The sequence below is a fragment of the Sylvia atricapilla genome, chromosome 6 (assembly GCF_009819655.1).
Source record: "Sylvia atricapilla isolate bSylAtr1 chromosome 6, bSylAtr1.pri, whole genome shotgun sequence".
Lineage (NCBI taxonomy): Eukaryota > Metazoa > Chordata > Aves > Passeriformes > Sylviidae > Sylvia > Sylvia atricapilla.
The window spans coordinates 63,035,219-63,048,595 of NC_089145.1; the positions used below are offsets into that span (position 1 = coordinate 63,035,219).

The 13,377-nt window shown below is 44.3% G+C and overlaps 1 protein-coding gene across 1 annotated transcript in view; it reads left to right on the plus strand.

The window, feature by feature from the left end:
- NOVA1 (NOVA alternative splicing regulator 1) overlaps positions 1-13,377 on the plus strand; it is a 156,813-nt gene that overhangs the window by 140,515 nt on the left and 2,921 nt on the right. Inside the window, exon 5 of the mRNA XM_066322165.1 lies at positions 13,226-13,377. This exon is cut by the window's right edge and continues 2,921 nt beyond it. Coding sequence (XP_066178262.1) covers positions 13,226-13,377 — 152 coding nt within the window. The remainder of the gene's footprint in view (positions 1-13,225) is intronic.

The following is a 13,377-nucleotide window of genomic DNA, read 5'->3' on the forward strand; positions in this document are numbered from 1 at the left end:
TAGATTCATTCAGGGATAGGAAGGTAGCTTCTAACATACGAAAGATTGGATCGGGATCTGACCTAGCTAATTTGTCCATCTGAAAGGCTTCTGCATCACTAGTTGGGGTTCTGCTGACACCCGTAGGTGCAGCCTTAGGGTAGGTCATATTTCTCTTTGTCTGTGTGCTTTTAATTATCTTGTTGGGCCCCACAGCTCTGGGTTCTGAGGGTTGAGACTTGGTAATTTGCACGTTCACCCACTTTTTTGACCCTTGAAGGACCACTGTCCAGGTCTTGCCCACCGTCCAGCTAGGATGAGTGGGTTGCAAAACTGTCATGTTATAGTATATGCATTTTCGGATTTTTGGGATCTTGTAGCTATATCGATAGGAATTCCCGTGTACAGAGAGAGGTGTTTTACAACCTGCGGGTGCCCAGGTGAATTGCAGGAATTTGTCAGGTTTTTGTGGGTCCCACCCAGGCCCTGACGGCCTGGCGTCTGTTACAATGGTCTCACATCCCCAATGTCCGCAATATCCCCAGCCGGGGTTATTACAATAGCTTTTTCCTGCGTTTGAAGCTGGGCACCAATAGGATAGGTATGTGTGTGATGAAAATGGAGAATGAGGGTCTACCTTTGGTTGTCCTGGAAACAAATCGATAATACGAAGCACGAAGGATGGACTGTTTGGTGTGGTGATGTCTCTGAGCACCTTACCACTGGTAAGATGTCTCATGACCCACCTGAATGGTTGGTGTGGGTAGAAATCTGAGCTGGCTTGTCCTCTGGCGACAAACCTCAGCAACAAAATCACACAGGCATATCGTTGGTGCTTGGATCTCGCCCGCGTGGGTTTCTCTGGTGCTTTCTGACGGCTTGGTGGTGCGTCTCGTTCCTCTGGGAGAGGCGTGTACGCGTTACGTGGTCGCCCCACCAGCATGTCCTGTAAACAGAAACTCACAATTTTCATTAGTCTCATCCTGCTCACTGTGGAGATCAGGTTTAATTGATTTAATAGGACACCACCTGATTTTCCCATCCCTTTTGACAGCTGCATACCCTCGCCCTGTAAGCATCAATCTCCAGCCCCGTTCCCATTCACCCAGCTCATTTTTAATTACAACCTGCGGGCCCTCCTCTAGTGTTCTGGAGGCCCAGTGCTTTTGAATGGGATTGTTTGCTTCACTTCCTCTGGGGAATTGATTTAATGCTATCAGTGCGGTTGCCAGTATGCGTGCCTGTTCTCCTGAGGGAATGGAATTGTTAAAGCCTTCTGCTTTTGCCAACACCTCTATCTTAGTTTTCAGGGTTTGATTTGCCCGCTCGACTATAGCCTGACCAGTACTGTTATATGGGATACCTTGCACTAATGTGATCCTCCATTTGGAGGCGAATTCCTGCACTGGTTTAGAAATAAAATTGGAACCATTATCTGTTTTAATCTGCTTGGGGATACCAAGCCACGCCATAGCTGTCAGCCAGTGCTGGATTGTGGCTTTGGAGTTAGTCTTGGGATGCTGGGTGGCTACAATCGTTCCACTGAATGTGTCCACTGTTACTGCAAGCCATGCTCGAGGCTTCAGCAGCTGACACAAGGTGAAGTCCGACTGCCAGATTTCTGAGGGCTTAAGACCTCTTGGGTTGACTCCACTAGTCCACAGGGGTGACTTCTGGCAGTGAGGGCAGGTAGCCACTACATGTTTGGCATCCGCGGTTGTGATTCCACATCTTTTCGCTAGTGCTTTGGGTCCAATGTGGAGGGATTCGTGCAGTTGACGGGCCTCCTGCAGTGTCCAGACCCCTTTCGCTGCAGCATCTGCTTTGTCGTTGCCAATCTGAAAGTACCCTTTGATTGGGTTGTGGCTATTGATGTGAATGATTGATACAGTGCCCTTTCGTGAAGAGAGTGCCTCTTCTAGCATTAGGGCTGCTGCTGATGTTGACACACCTGGTCCTGCCATGGCTAGGCAGAGCCTTGCCACGAATATAGAGTCTGTTACAATGTTAAGGTGTTCCTCTTGAAAAAGTCCACAGGCCAGGGCTACTGCTGTAGCTTCCAGCTGCTGCACTGACAGTGTGGGGTCACATGCTTTGATGCAATGCCACTGCTCTCCTACCTGCCACACTGCTGTCGCCGTAGAAGTGGTGGAGGAAGCGTCTGTGAAAGCTGTTGGTCCTGGCTGTGGTCTGTCCATAACCTTTGGTGGCAGGTCTATGTCGACTATGGTCAGCAGCTGAGTCCAGGGTGGTCTGGTGGAGTAGGAGATTTCTCCTCCAAATCCGACGAGAGCAAGGGCTAGATGCTCCGAGATTGTGGTTGATTCTATGGTCGGTTGCTTGCGAAAAGGAAGGTGGATTCTCGCTGGCTCAGTCCCTAGGTGTTTCAAGGCGAGTTTCCTGCCTTTCATGATGAGGTTAGCGATGCATTCTACTGCTGGGGAAAATGCACGAGCAGGCCTTCCAAGGACCACCCATTGAATCGGTCGGGCCTTTTCAGAAGGTCCTTGGGCCAATGCTCCCACTCCCCCTTTTGTGTAAAATGCACATATAAGTCCAGGGGCATCGCTGGGTTCCATCTGGCAAGTGTGCCAGTGGACATCTGCTGTTCGATGAAGTCGAGGGAGCTCGCCGCTTGTGGTGTCAGCTCCTTGGGTTCCCAGGGGTGCTTTCCTTTCAGGAGGTCGTACAGAGGGTCCATGATCTCAGGAGGAACCAGGACGATGTTGCGAAGCCACTGCAGTGATCCTACCAGGCGTTGCACGTCGTGGAGCGTCTTAACATCTCGGTGGACTTTCACCTTAGGAGGTGTCACGTAGGAGCTTGTGATTCCCACTCCTAGGAAGGTGACACAGGGTCCTTTCTTGATCTTCGCGCTCGCGATCTCGAAGCCGTTGGCCTGGAGGGTCTCTGTGATTCTGGATACCAGATGATCCACTTGGCTCGCTGATGGTGCTGAGACCAGAATGTCGTCCATGTACTGGATGATGGTGGCAGCAGGATAGGAGTGTCGGACTGGCATCAGTGCTTTGTCCACGGTGATCTGGCAGATGGTTGGGCTGTCGACCATACCTTGAGGTAGCACTTTCCACTGGAAACGCAGGCTGGGACGATTGCCATTCGGGAAAACCACAGAGAAGGCAAATCGTTCCCTGTCCTCAGGATGCAAAGGTATTGAAAAGAAACAGTCTTTAATGTCCAATACTGCACATGGCTGTCCTTCAGGAACAGCTGAGTTCATGGGCAACAGTGTCTGAACTGGACCTATGGGTCGGATTGTTTTATTCACTTCTCTCAGGTCATGGACTAAGCGATAGCCTTCTCCTGACCTTTTGGGTACAGGAAAAACGGGCGTGTTCCAAGGACTCACAGTGGTTTCTATATGATCCTTTTGCAGTTCCCTCTCAACCAGTTCTATTAAAGCTGCCAAGCGAGGCTCACATAGGGGCCACTGCTCAACCCATACAGGGTCTGATGATTTCCAGGTCAATTTGATCGGCAGCAAAGGGTGTAAGGCAGTGGCCCTCATTATAAATTTGTAATCCTGACTCCGAGCATAGCCAGGACATCCCTTCCTATTAAGGTGGAGAATCCTGTAAAATGTAAGGGTAAATGGCAACTGTTTGTTCTGGCCCCTTTTTTGTGTGGAGTGTTATCGCCACCAATTGGGTGCTTTTCCATGCCCTGGATTGTCCCCCCACCCCGTTCACAGGAGGGACTTCTTTAATTTGCCAATGTCTGGGCCAGTGTGATTGAGGAAAAATGGTGCAGTCTGATCCAGTGTCTGCCAAAAACTGAAGCCCTAAAACGTGAGGGTCCTGGCTGCCATAGAGCTGACACGTCCCCCACACCCTCAAGGGCTCCCTCCCCACTTTCATGACCAAGGCCACCCAGGGGTTCCGCTCTGGTTTGTCCCCTGTTGACCCTGTGACACTGGAGCAGTTTGTGGTGGTGAGAGGTGCATGTTGGCTGCTGATGATGGTGCATTGTTCTGCCACTGAATGGCTGGTGGGGATGAGACAGTGACTGGTTCCTGTATATATATGGGGTATGAAGGTCCCCTGCCCCACTGGGTATTGGGAAGGCTGGGCCATCTCGCAGTGGGAGGAGGCTGAATATGGCCCGCACGCCCCCTCCCCCTTCCGTTTCCCTGAGGCCTGGATCTGCACTCCTTGGCCAGGTGTCCCCTTTTTCCACAGTTCCAGCAGGTGGGTCTCTGGCGCTGCTGGGTCAGGGGTGCTGCCACTGACTGCTGTGCTGGCTGGGGACAGCTTGCTGCTACATGACCTGTTTGGCCACATTTCAGACAAGCCATTGCATTTGTTAGGGTATGAACCGCTGCCTGCATGGGTATTAGGTGTTCTTCCTTTACCACATGTTTGATCATGTCAGCTAAGCTGGCTCCTGCAGGCAGAGACCGTAAAATTTCCTTGGTTACAGTATTACACTGCTGTTTTAAACAGTCTGTCACCACCGGTCCCCTTGCAGCTGCAGGCAGGGTGGATGAATCAATTGCAGCCTGTAATCGGTCCACAAAATGTGTAAAACTCTCACTTTCCCCCTGTTTGATCGTTGACCATGGCGTGGATTTGTCCACAACCCGGGAAGCTGCCCTTATTGCCTCCCTAGCTGCCCTGGTTGTTGCTTTCACCTCCTCTGCTGTGAGGTGTGCAGCTTGGTTTTGGGGCGTGGCCACATCGTCATGTTTGCCAAGCAGTCTGGACAGAGTAGAGCCATGCAGAGGCTGTCCCTGCCCTGAGGCTTGAGCTAGGGCAGCTGCGCATGAATTGGACCACTCCTGCTGAAATACAATTAATCCTGCTCCATCAAAAAACATACGGGTTATTTGTGAGATATCAAACGGCAGCATATCATCATTGCTAAAAAGACCATCGATCAGTGTGGACACCAGGGGTGAATTAATTCCTTTTTCCTGCACCGCTTTCACCACAATCTGCACTTCTTTCGTACTCAGTGGGGTATAAGTCCGTCTCTGGTTCTGCCGGTTGCCTGAAACCCGTACCGGGAACGCGTGTATTGCAGCCGCAGGTTCCCACTCTGCACAGGCTAATTTTATCTTCCCCCAATCGGTTAATTTGCCCTGAATTTGTTCCCTTACATTGTTAAAAGCTTTGCTCGGTTTCGCTGAAAACTTTATAAAATCTGTTATCTCCGTTTCCGAATCGGACTCGGAGCTCTCTGTAGAGCTCGCCGTGGAACTGTAACTTCCTTCCGTATCGGAAGTGAACTGGTGGTAAGCTTCCGGTTTGCTATGCTTTTTCCCCGGACTCCGCCCCCGTTCCGCCTTCGGCGGGTGGGCTCGGATGTTCCCTCTGCTTTGACTCCATTCCGCCTCCCGCGCCCGGCCCCCCCCCTTCCGACCGGGGGTGACGCCGGCGCCTATCGCGGGGGTTGTCCCACGTTCCCCCTTTTTGCTCGCCCCTGCCCTTGGTAGATGACACCGGTAAGGGACCTTGTCCGTGTGTTCGCCCCCCCCCCGCTCTCCCGTGCATGCGCCATGTAGGTCGGTGGCTCCGGAATTCCTCCGACCCCCCACGCATGCTCGGTCGCGGGGTTTTGCACTTCCGGGTTTGCATCGCCACGTGGCGCCCTTCCCCGCTCGCGCTCCACGTGGCCGGCGCCATCTTGGCCACATGGCGGGGGGGGGTAGCGGCGATTGGTCGCCCCGCCCCCGCGCCGGACCGTCGGCGCCATATTGGCCATATGGCGGGGGGTGTATGCCCTCCGCGGCAGCTAATCTCTCTGCGTCTCTCGCCTGCCGCGCTAGTTCTTCCCAGACAGACCGCGCACATTCCTCCGCGCGGCCGCGCTGCGTCTCCGCGCCCGGAGAGGCTGCCGTTTCGGACCGTGCCGGGGAGCCGCCGCTCCGCGCGGGCGGCGCCGCCGCCGGTCCTAGCGCCATGCCTCCGCTCGGACCCTGGTCGCGGCAAGGAGGGATTTTCGGGGAAGCCGCGGTTTTTTCGGGGGTGTTCGGATCTGGGGTCTCTCGCGGGGGGACCCGGGGGTTTTCCGCGTGCTCCGCGGCTTTTATGCATGTATTTTTGGAGGGGGATGAGGCGTCTGACTCCCGCTTTTCCCCTGGGGTCTCTGCTGCACTGCGCCCCCCCCCCCCTTCTCTTCCGGGGCTTCTCCGGAGGGTCCTGCGCCCCCTCGGTCCCCTCTCCCCGGCTGCTTAGCCGTGAATAAACACGTTTTTGCAGCGTTCCAAGCCTCCTGTTCTTCCATTGCTTTTCGCAACACTTTTTCAACTTTTCCCCATGCTTTTAAAACTTTTCCGCTGCCGGTGGCTTTTGTATCTTCCGCCAGGGCAACTGTATATTTCTCCCACCCCTCTGAATTTAATATGTCTATAGGGCGTGAAATCGCGCCTAGATCCGTTAACCTTGCAATAGCAAGAAATAAATCTTTTTTGTCCCATGCAATTCCTGAGTGGATTGCTAATTTACTCACGACCACTTTCACGGGGTCCATGTTTCTCCCGCGGGGTCCTGGGGCGTCCCCCTTTTTCTTCTCCTCCTCAGGAGTTCGGACCGGCCGACTCCTACCCGCTGTGCCTTTCCAAAGCGTAGCTCCCGTCCTCCGAGGTAATCGTTCCCGGGTTTACGGCACCACTTGTAGCAGTTCGCTGTTTTTGCCACAGTGGAGGCTCTGGTATCTAGGCCTACAGCACGACTTCCACTTTACTTTCATGAGTGGGTCGGGTCTTGTAACAGACGCATGGTACCAATATGGCAGACGGTTACAAAAGACGTTTATTAAGTAAAAAGTTCAGGTTTTATACTTCTTATCTACTACTACGTCAAACAGGATATTGCCACACCTCCTGGGTTAGTAGTTGGAGTGGAAAAGTACTGGCACATGTTAGTAGAGGGTCTACATTCCTTTTCAGGGGTATCTTATCTCGAGAGGGGGATGGGGCTTGCTCTCCTCCTCACCGTTACAGTCCGAGATCTTCCGGCCGCCTGTCCCTTATCTAACCACAGTTTATTTACATGATGATCTAGCTAAATTTACAAATTTGCTTTTTATGGTTATGTGCCTATTTTTGTAAATAAGTATCAAACAGAGTATTAGAAAAATGTCTCTAAAAGATATCTCTATTCCTGCTAAGAATTTGCTCTGAAGCCAAAATGTATAATCTGGAACTGAGCAATCAGGAATTTGTTCAGTACACTTCTGAAAAAGTAAATTCATGTTTCAGCATATGAATTCATATTCAGCATATGCATGAATCCAATATGGAATCCAATCCAGCGGTACTGAAATTACTGAGAGAGGTTCCAGTAGCTCCCTGGAGGCTCTGTGTGTGCAATAGGCAGGGATTTGCTGGGTGAGGCTGAGCCCAGCTCTGCCATGAGCAGACGTGTCCCGAGCAGCGCAGTGGGGCTGGGGGCTCACCTGGGACCTTTCAGAGCTCAGGCTGCCTGGAACTTGTGTTCTCAGGGGCTGTGGAGCCTTTCCAGGGGCTGCCTGACACAACCAGGCTGGGAATTCCAAGTGTGTGCAGGCATCACCTTGCTTCTAATGAGTTTAGCTGTCTTTCTGCTTGATTTCAGCAGAACTTCTCTCAACTCTTTAGTTGATCCTAATTTTTCTGCCAGATTTTTGTGCTGGTGCCAGTTCAGTCTAGGATGGATGGTATGGGGCTCCTCACAAGCCTCGTGTAGCAGTGTGTTCATCCAGTCACACAGGAAAATCCTGGTTGTCTTACTTCTCCCTGACTGCTCTCTACAGGAACTGGTGTGATCAGAACACCTCACCAAGTGCAAGCCTGTAGTCATATCAGCAGCTGAAACAGAATGAAATCTTCTGACATAGAATCCAGAGGCCAGAGGGAGTTTTTAAAATAATCAATGAGCAAGAAGACAAAAAAAAAAAAAAAATATATATATATATATATGAAATACAATGCAGCAATTTGCAGTTTAAAGGAAATGCAGTTATTTGCTTCAGAGACTAAAATGTGGAATAGTGATAAATTAGGATGAATTTGTTAGATTAGATGGAATCTTTTCTGTAAAGTGCTTTTCTGTTAAGAAAAAAATAAACTGACATTAGACAAGTAGATGAAAGATTTAATGGAAGGAAAAAGAACAACTGTTACAGAAAATTCATGGAATAAGTTATAATTACACTGTTGGAAATAAAAGAGGGAAAAGGAAACCTGAATAATAGATTAAAAAGATCCTTGGTTCATTAATCTCTGTGCAATCTCTTAGAAACATTTATGTGAGGTGGAATAAACAGAAGCTGATGCATTTAAATATTTCCACTATTGAATTGTTGGGTTTGTTTTTTGATGCTATTTTATATATTCAGTAATACTTCTCTTCTGGTGTAATTTAGTACAGGCATTTGTCATGCCACTACGGCAAACTTGAAACTTAAACCCAATTTTTTCCACCTTCCTAGCACACAGTTGCTCTATTGGTGTAACAGCCACATCAAGTGCTAATTCTTGCTAGCTAAGCCTGCCTTTCATCCTTGCACTACACTGATCAGCACAGACTTTGTGTGAGCTGGGTGTGATGTATGGTGTGGGCTTGGGATTGCCATAGCCTCCTTCTAGAGACTGTGAGAAGTGACAACAGAACCAGACCAAATACTGCCAGGGAGAAGGAGGGCAAGGAAATAAAGCTGTGCATAGTTGGAGGTCTTTACATGAATGAGAATTGGGAGGACAGGACATGGGAGCAGTGCACATCTGGTCATGGTCCTTCCCATGAAAATACTTAGGATGTGCATTCATTCGTGGCTGCTCAGTGCAGATTGCCTCTGTGCAGCACTGGGGAGGGGGAGAAGTGGCAGAGCATATTCACCAAACATCTGGCATTCCACAGTAGATTCTGCTCGCTTAACTGAGCAGGACTTTCAGGTTGGTAAATCAGAGGACTTTCAGGCAATTCTGATGTGATTTATGAATGCAGCATGGGATCATGCAAGTGGGCTGTCAATAAATGGGAAATATTTAGATAATTAACTGATACAGGGTTTAGGAGTGTAGGATTTACGTGAGCTGCCCATGTGGTGGAAGTTAAGAGCAGTTTGAACTGTGTCTCTGGACACGCTGGTGGAGATCCCTGGAGTGCCAGTCCACTCCCTCTGAAGGGCAGAGATTCATCAAATCTCCACAGGTTTCACTGGGAGCTGAAGGCAGCAAAGTGCTCTCCAGTTGGAGCCTTTCTTACACCCCAGGTTCCTTTGACTTTTGTCAAGGCTTTTAAAGACACAATCATGTTTCACTGAAAAATGTCCACAGAGAAATTGCTTTATTTCTGTTATAGTTATTACAGTTGGGTGACTTTTGGGGGGAGGTAGTATACTTTTTGAGCCTGATTTTGAATTTGCATATGCTAATGCAAATAGGATCAGAGTGGAAGTAATTAATTTGCTTTGTGAGTAAGCAAATGTCATAATTGCAGTCCTTAATTTTATAAAATCTATTTAACATGAAATAAAGGTTGAGCTACTTTCCTTTTCTTTTTCCTATAGAATGTGAACAAAACAATTACAGGTGTGCTTATTCTTATGCATATGTAAATGTGTGTTCATAATTGCTTCAGATACTCTCCTTTTTGCAGCACAAATTTGGATATAGCCAGGAGCATACACACCAATCTGGAAACAAAATCTTCCCACACAGTGAAAGATAACATTATTGGATAGCTCAGAGCACTTATTTTGGGCAGCAGTTTCGTTTCTCCCTCCTGCATCCAAATCAGTTTCTGAACCTGTTGTCTGTAAAAGGAAAATAAGTGCATTGTCCAGTTTCCCTGATAAGGAGTTAAATGCTTTTTTTAAAAATAGTGGTCATGCAGGTAACAAAACCAGATAGATAATATTTTATTTTTCCATTTCTGAAATTTTTTTCTATCATTTTGTACCTTTTAACTTAGTGACTGTATGGATTTTAGGCTTCAACAGAAAAAAAGATAAGTTATTTGCAATATCTCTTTTCTACCAGCACCTAGTGATCTATCTAATATGTTGGATACTGTGTCATTATACAACACAACCAATGTTTGCCATAAAGAGTTGATATTCCAATATATAAACCAGGGAAAGATTTAGTGAATAAGAGAAATAGATGGAGAATTACAAACTGGTAGTAAGAATAATACTCCTAAATAAATAAAAATCCTAAATATGTTTTGCTTTTAAAAATAATTTTCTAAATTTTTAAATAAAATTTTAGATTAACTGTCACAAATGCAAGAATGTTACAGATGAATATCTCAAAATGATACAAATGTTGCTCTTCATTTCAAGAAGAGCAGGATTGCTTACATTTTAAGTAAAATGTGTGCAGATCCATTTATGTTTTTTTCAAACTGGATTTTCACTGGAATGTAATGTTTTTATCCTAATATACGATAGAGGCATACTGTCTAATTATTTAATACATATATATTTCTAAAAGATGTCCTGTATGTAAATATGTGGCTGGGGTTGTATTTGAAAGGGTATTATAGATATATTCCTAAATTAATGCCATTTAAGAGAGTTGCCAATGAAAGAAACAATAGTCTGTTTCTAAATCAGATATTTAGAAAAGAGTATCTTTATTTCTGAAGCAGACAAACAAATATTAATCCAGCACATTAAAGTTTTTGGGCTTTTTTTCAAAATGCATCATAATTTTTCTGTCGTTTATAAGGATAAATAACAAAAACATATCTGGACAAGGAGGGAGTGGATGAGTAGAGAGAAGGAGGTTGTTCTTTATCTTTCCTCTGTTTACACAGATAATTCTGCTGGATAACTAGAGCTGTTAGTGGTGAACCTAATGAACTTCTGTGTGTCAAGTGAGAAAAGTACCAGTTTCTTGTTGAGAAAATTTTTCTCGTTGCATAGAGAAGAGTTCGTTTTTAATTTCATGGCTGAATTAAGCCATTGCTTTGTTTTATTTTCTTTTAAAATAATCCCAGCTATCTAACAGTAAGCTGGATGTTGCTTGTGTAACTATGATATTACAGTGCAACAATACTGCCCTGGCATTAAATATCCAATTTCCTTCTGAAATCATACGTATGGCTATAAGAGTGTATTTTTGTACCTTCTTACGTTTTTAGGTTTTTCACTTACATTTACATGAGCACTTACACCTGACTTGATCAGAACTGTGCACATTGCTTTTTGAAATCTCCCACAGAACTGTGAGAATGTCTTAAACCAGGGGAGGCAAGTAACTGTTCTCTACAGTATGCAGCACAAAGCAGCAATAATGAAAGCTGGGCAGGGCTGCGTTTTTGCAGTGCTCAAAAAAACCCAAAAAAACCAAAATAAAACCACCAAAACCAAAACAAAACCAAAATTAAAAAGAAACAAACAAAATATGACTCCCTCCCCTCCCCTAAAAAAAAAAAAAAAAAAAAAAAAATCTGGACAGTTCTTCTATTTAGCAATCAGTTAATGTATTCTGTATATAGAACTGAAACAGATAATCAAAACTTAGAGTTCTTTCTATTTTTTATGATAGCAAAACTGAAAATGGTTACCTTAAAATTACCAAATACCTTGAACTAGATTTAAAATTACTAGGAGGTGTCCTGACTTAAAACTGCGTCTACCTTCAAATATATACAAAACATTTCATAATGCATTTAAGTATATATACTGTGATGTTTGTTTTTGTAGCATTATTGAATGTAAGGGTGGACTAAATTCTTTTTCAATACCCTACTTTCCCTTTACCTTTAGAATAAGTCAGCACCTGATAATTTTTTATTTATTCTATAGAATATGTTCTGTTTTGATGGCAATGAAATTCTGAAGAAATTAAAATTTATGTATATAATTTAAAACAATTCAGTGCAAAATACAGTATGGTATATTATTATTTTTAATGTACATATTGTGTAAGTGGAAAATATAAAAGTTTCTCAAGTTTCTAGTATGCTGGATTCTCAAAGATATGATTTTCATGCTAACATAACCATTGGAAATACCTAAGCTTTTTCTTGCCTTATTTGTAGGGCATGTATTTTTGTTTGCAATTAGTTTGATTTCATAATGAGGCAGTAAAATGAGAATGTTACTAATAATATTTAATTGTATTTTATATTGATTTGTTGCTAAGACTTTAGATAGAATTTTCATGAAAATACTGAAAAGTGTTGCCCCTACACATATTCCAAAAAATTGGAATGAATGAATATCTGAACACAAAGCTACTAAAACCAAAACTTTTGTAAAATAAAACATCATATTAGTTCAATATCCTAAAACAGACAATACATTAAAACTTTGAGACACATTTGTAATATATATATATATATATATATATAGTGTGTGAAAAATATGTATAAATATTGAATTTTTATCCTGGGCATCATTCTTCACTCATAGCAGTAAGTCAATAAGTAATACATTCATTGACATTAATTATGTTGTGTGAGTTTCAAACTTGTTTAAGCAGAAGGGAAAGGAGGATTTATAGGTAAATAACCTTGTTTGAAGCCATTTGGTAAACTTTTTAAATGTACAAATGCCATGTTTTATTCTCTCAAAATCTCAGCTCTTAAATACTCTTTCCTGTTGGATTTAATTTCCATAGGCTGAATAATTATAATGCACTGTATCAGATAATGAATTTCCATACAGTGGTGTGGGTTAAAGAATCAAGATCATGTCCTGTTCAAGACCAGCTATTTCATCTGTCTATGGTTTAGCCAAACGTTGTTTTGGTTGTGGTTTTTGGTTTGGTTTGGTTTTGGTTTGTTCTGTTTGTTTCTTTTATTTTTATTTTTCTTAATTTTTTTTAATTATTGCTACTATAGATGTTTTAAAGGAAGGTAAAGAATTTCAGACAAATTTTGCCAAAGAAGTTGTTGTGCTACATTAGCCTGGAAAGAGAGGAATCATATGAAAATACTCAGTTTGATACAATCTAAGATAAGCTTTCCCTATGAATATAATAGCTGCATTTGCTTAATCTTTTGGTCTGAACTGTACTATGCTGAAAGCAGTATTTTCTGTGGGAGAATGATAAAAATGAATTTCCTGTTACTTTACCTTTAATTCTTCCTATTTTACATTTGAAACATGCAGAGCATTAAAAAGCATGATGAGCTGTATTTCTTTTTAATTTTTTTAACCCCTTCTTTTAAAAACATGGTAACTAACTTGCTTCATTCTTTTCCTTCCTTTTATAGGGTAGCAAAAATATTATAGTGTTTATGCGCAAAGCAGAAGTATTATTTATATATATTTTTTTCAATTACAGGTAAAGATTATAGTTCCCAACAGCACAGCAGGTCTGATAATAGGGAAGGGAGGTGCTACAGTGAAGGCTATAATGGAGCAGTCAGGGGCTTGGGTACAGCTTTCCCAGAAACCTGATGGGATCAACTTGCAAGAGAGGGTTGTCACTGTGAG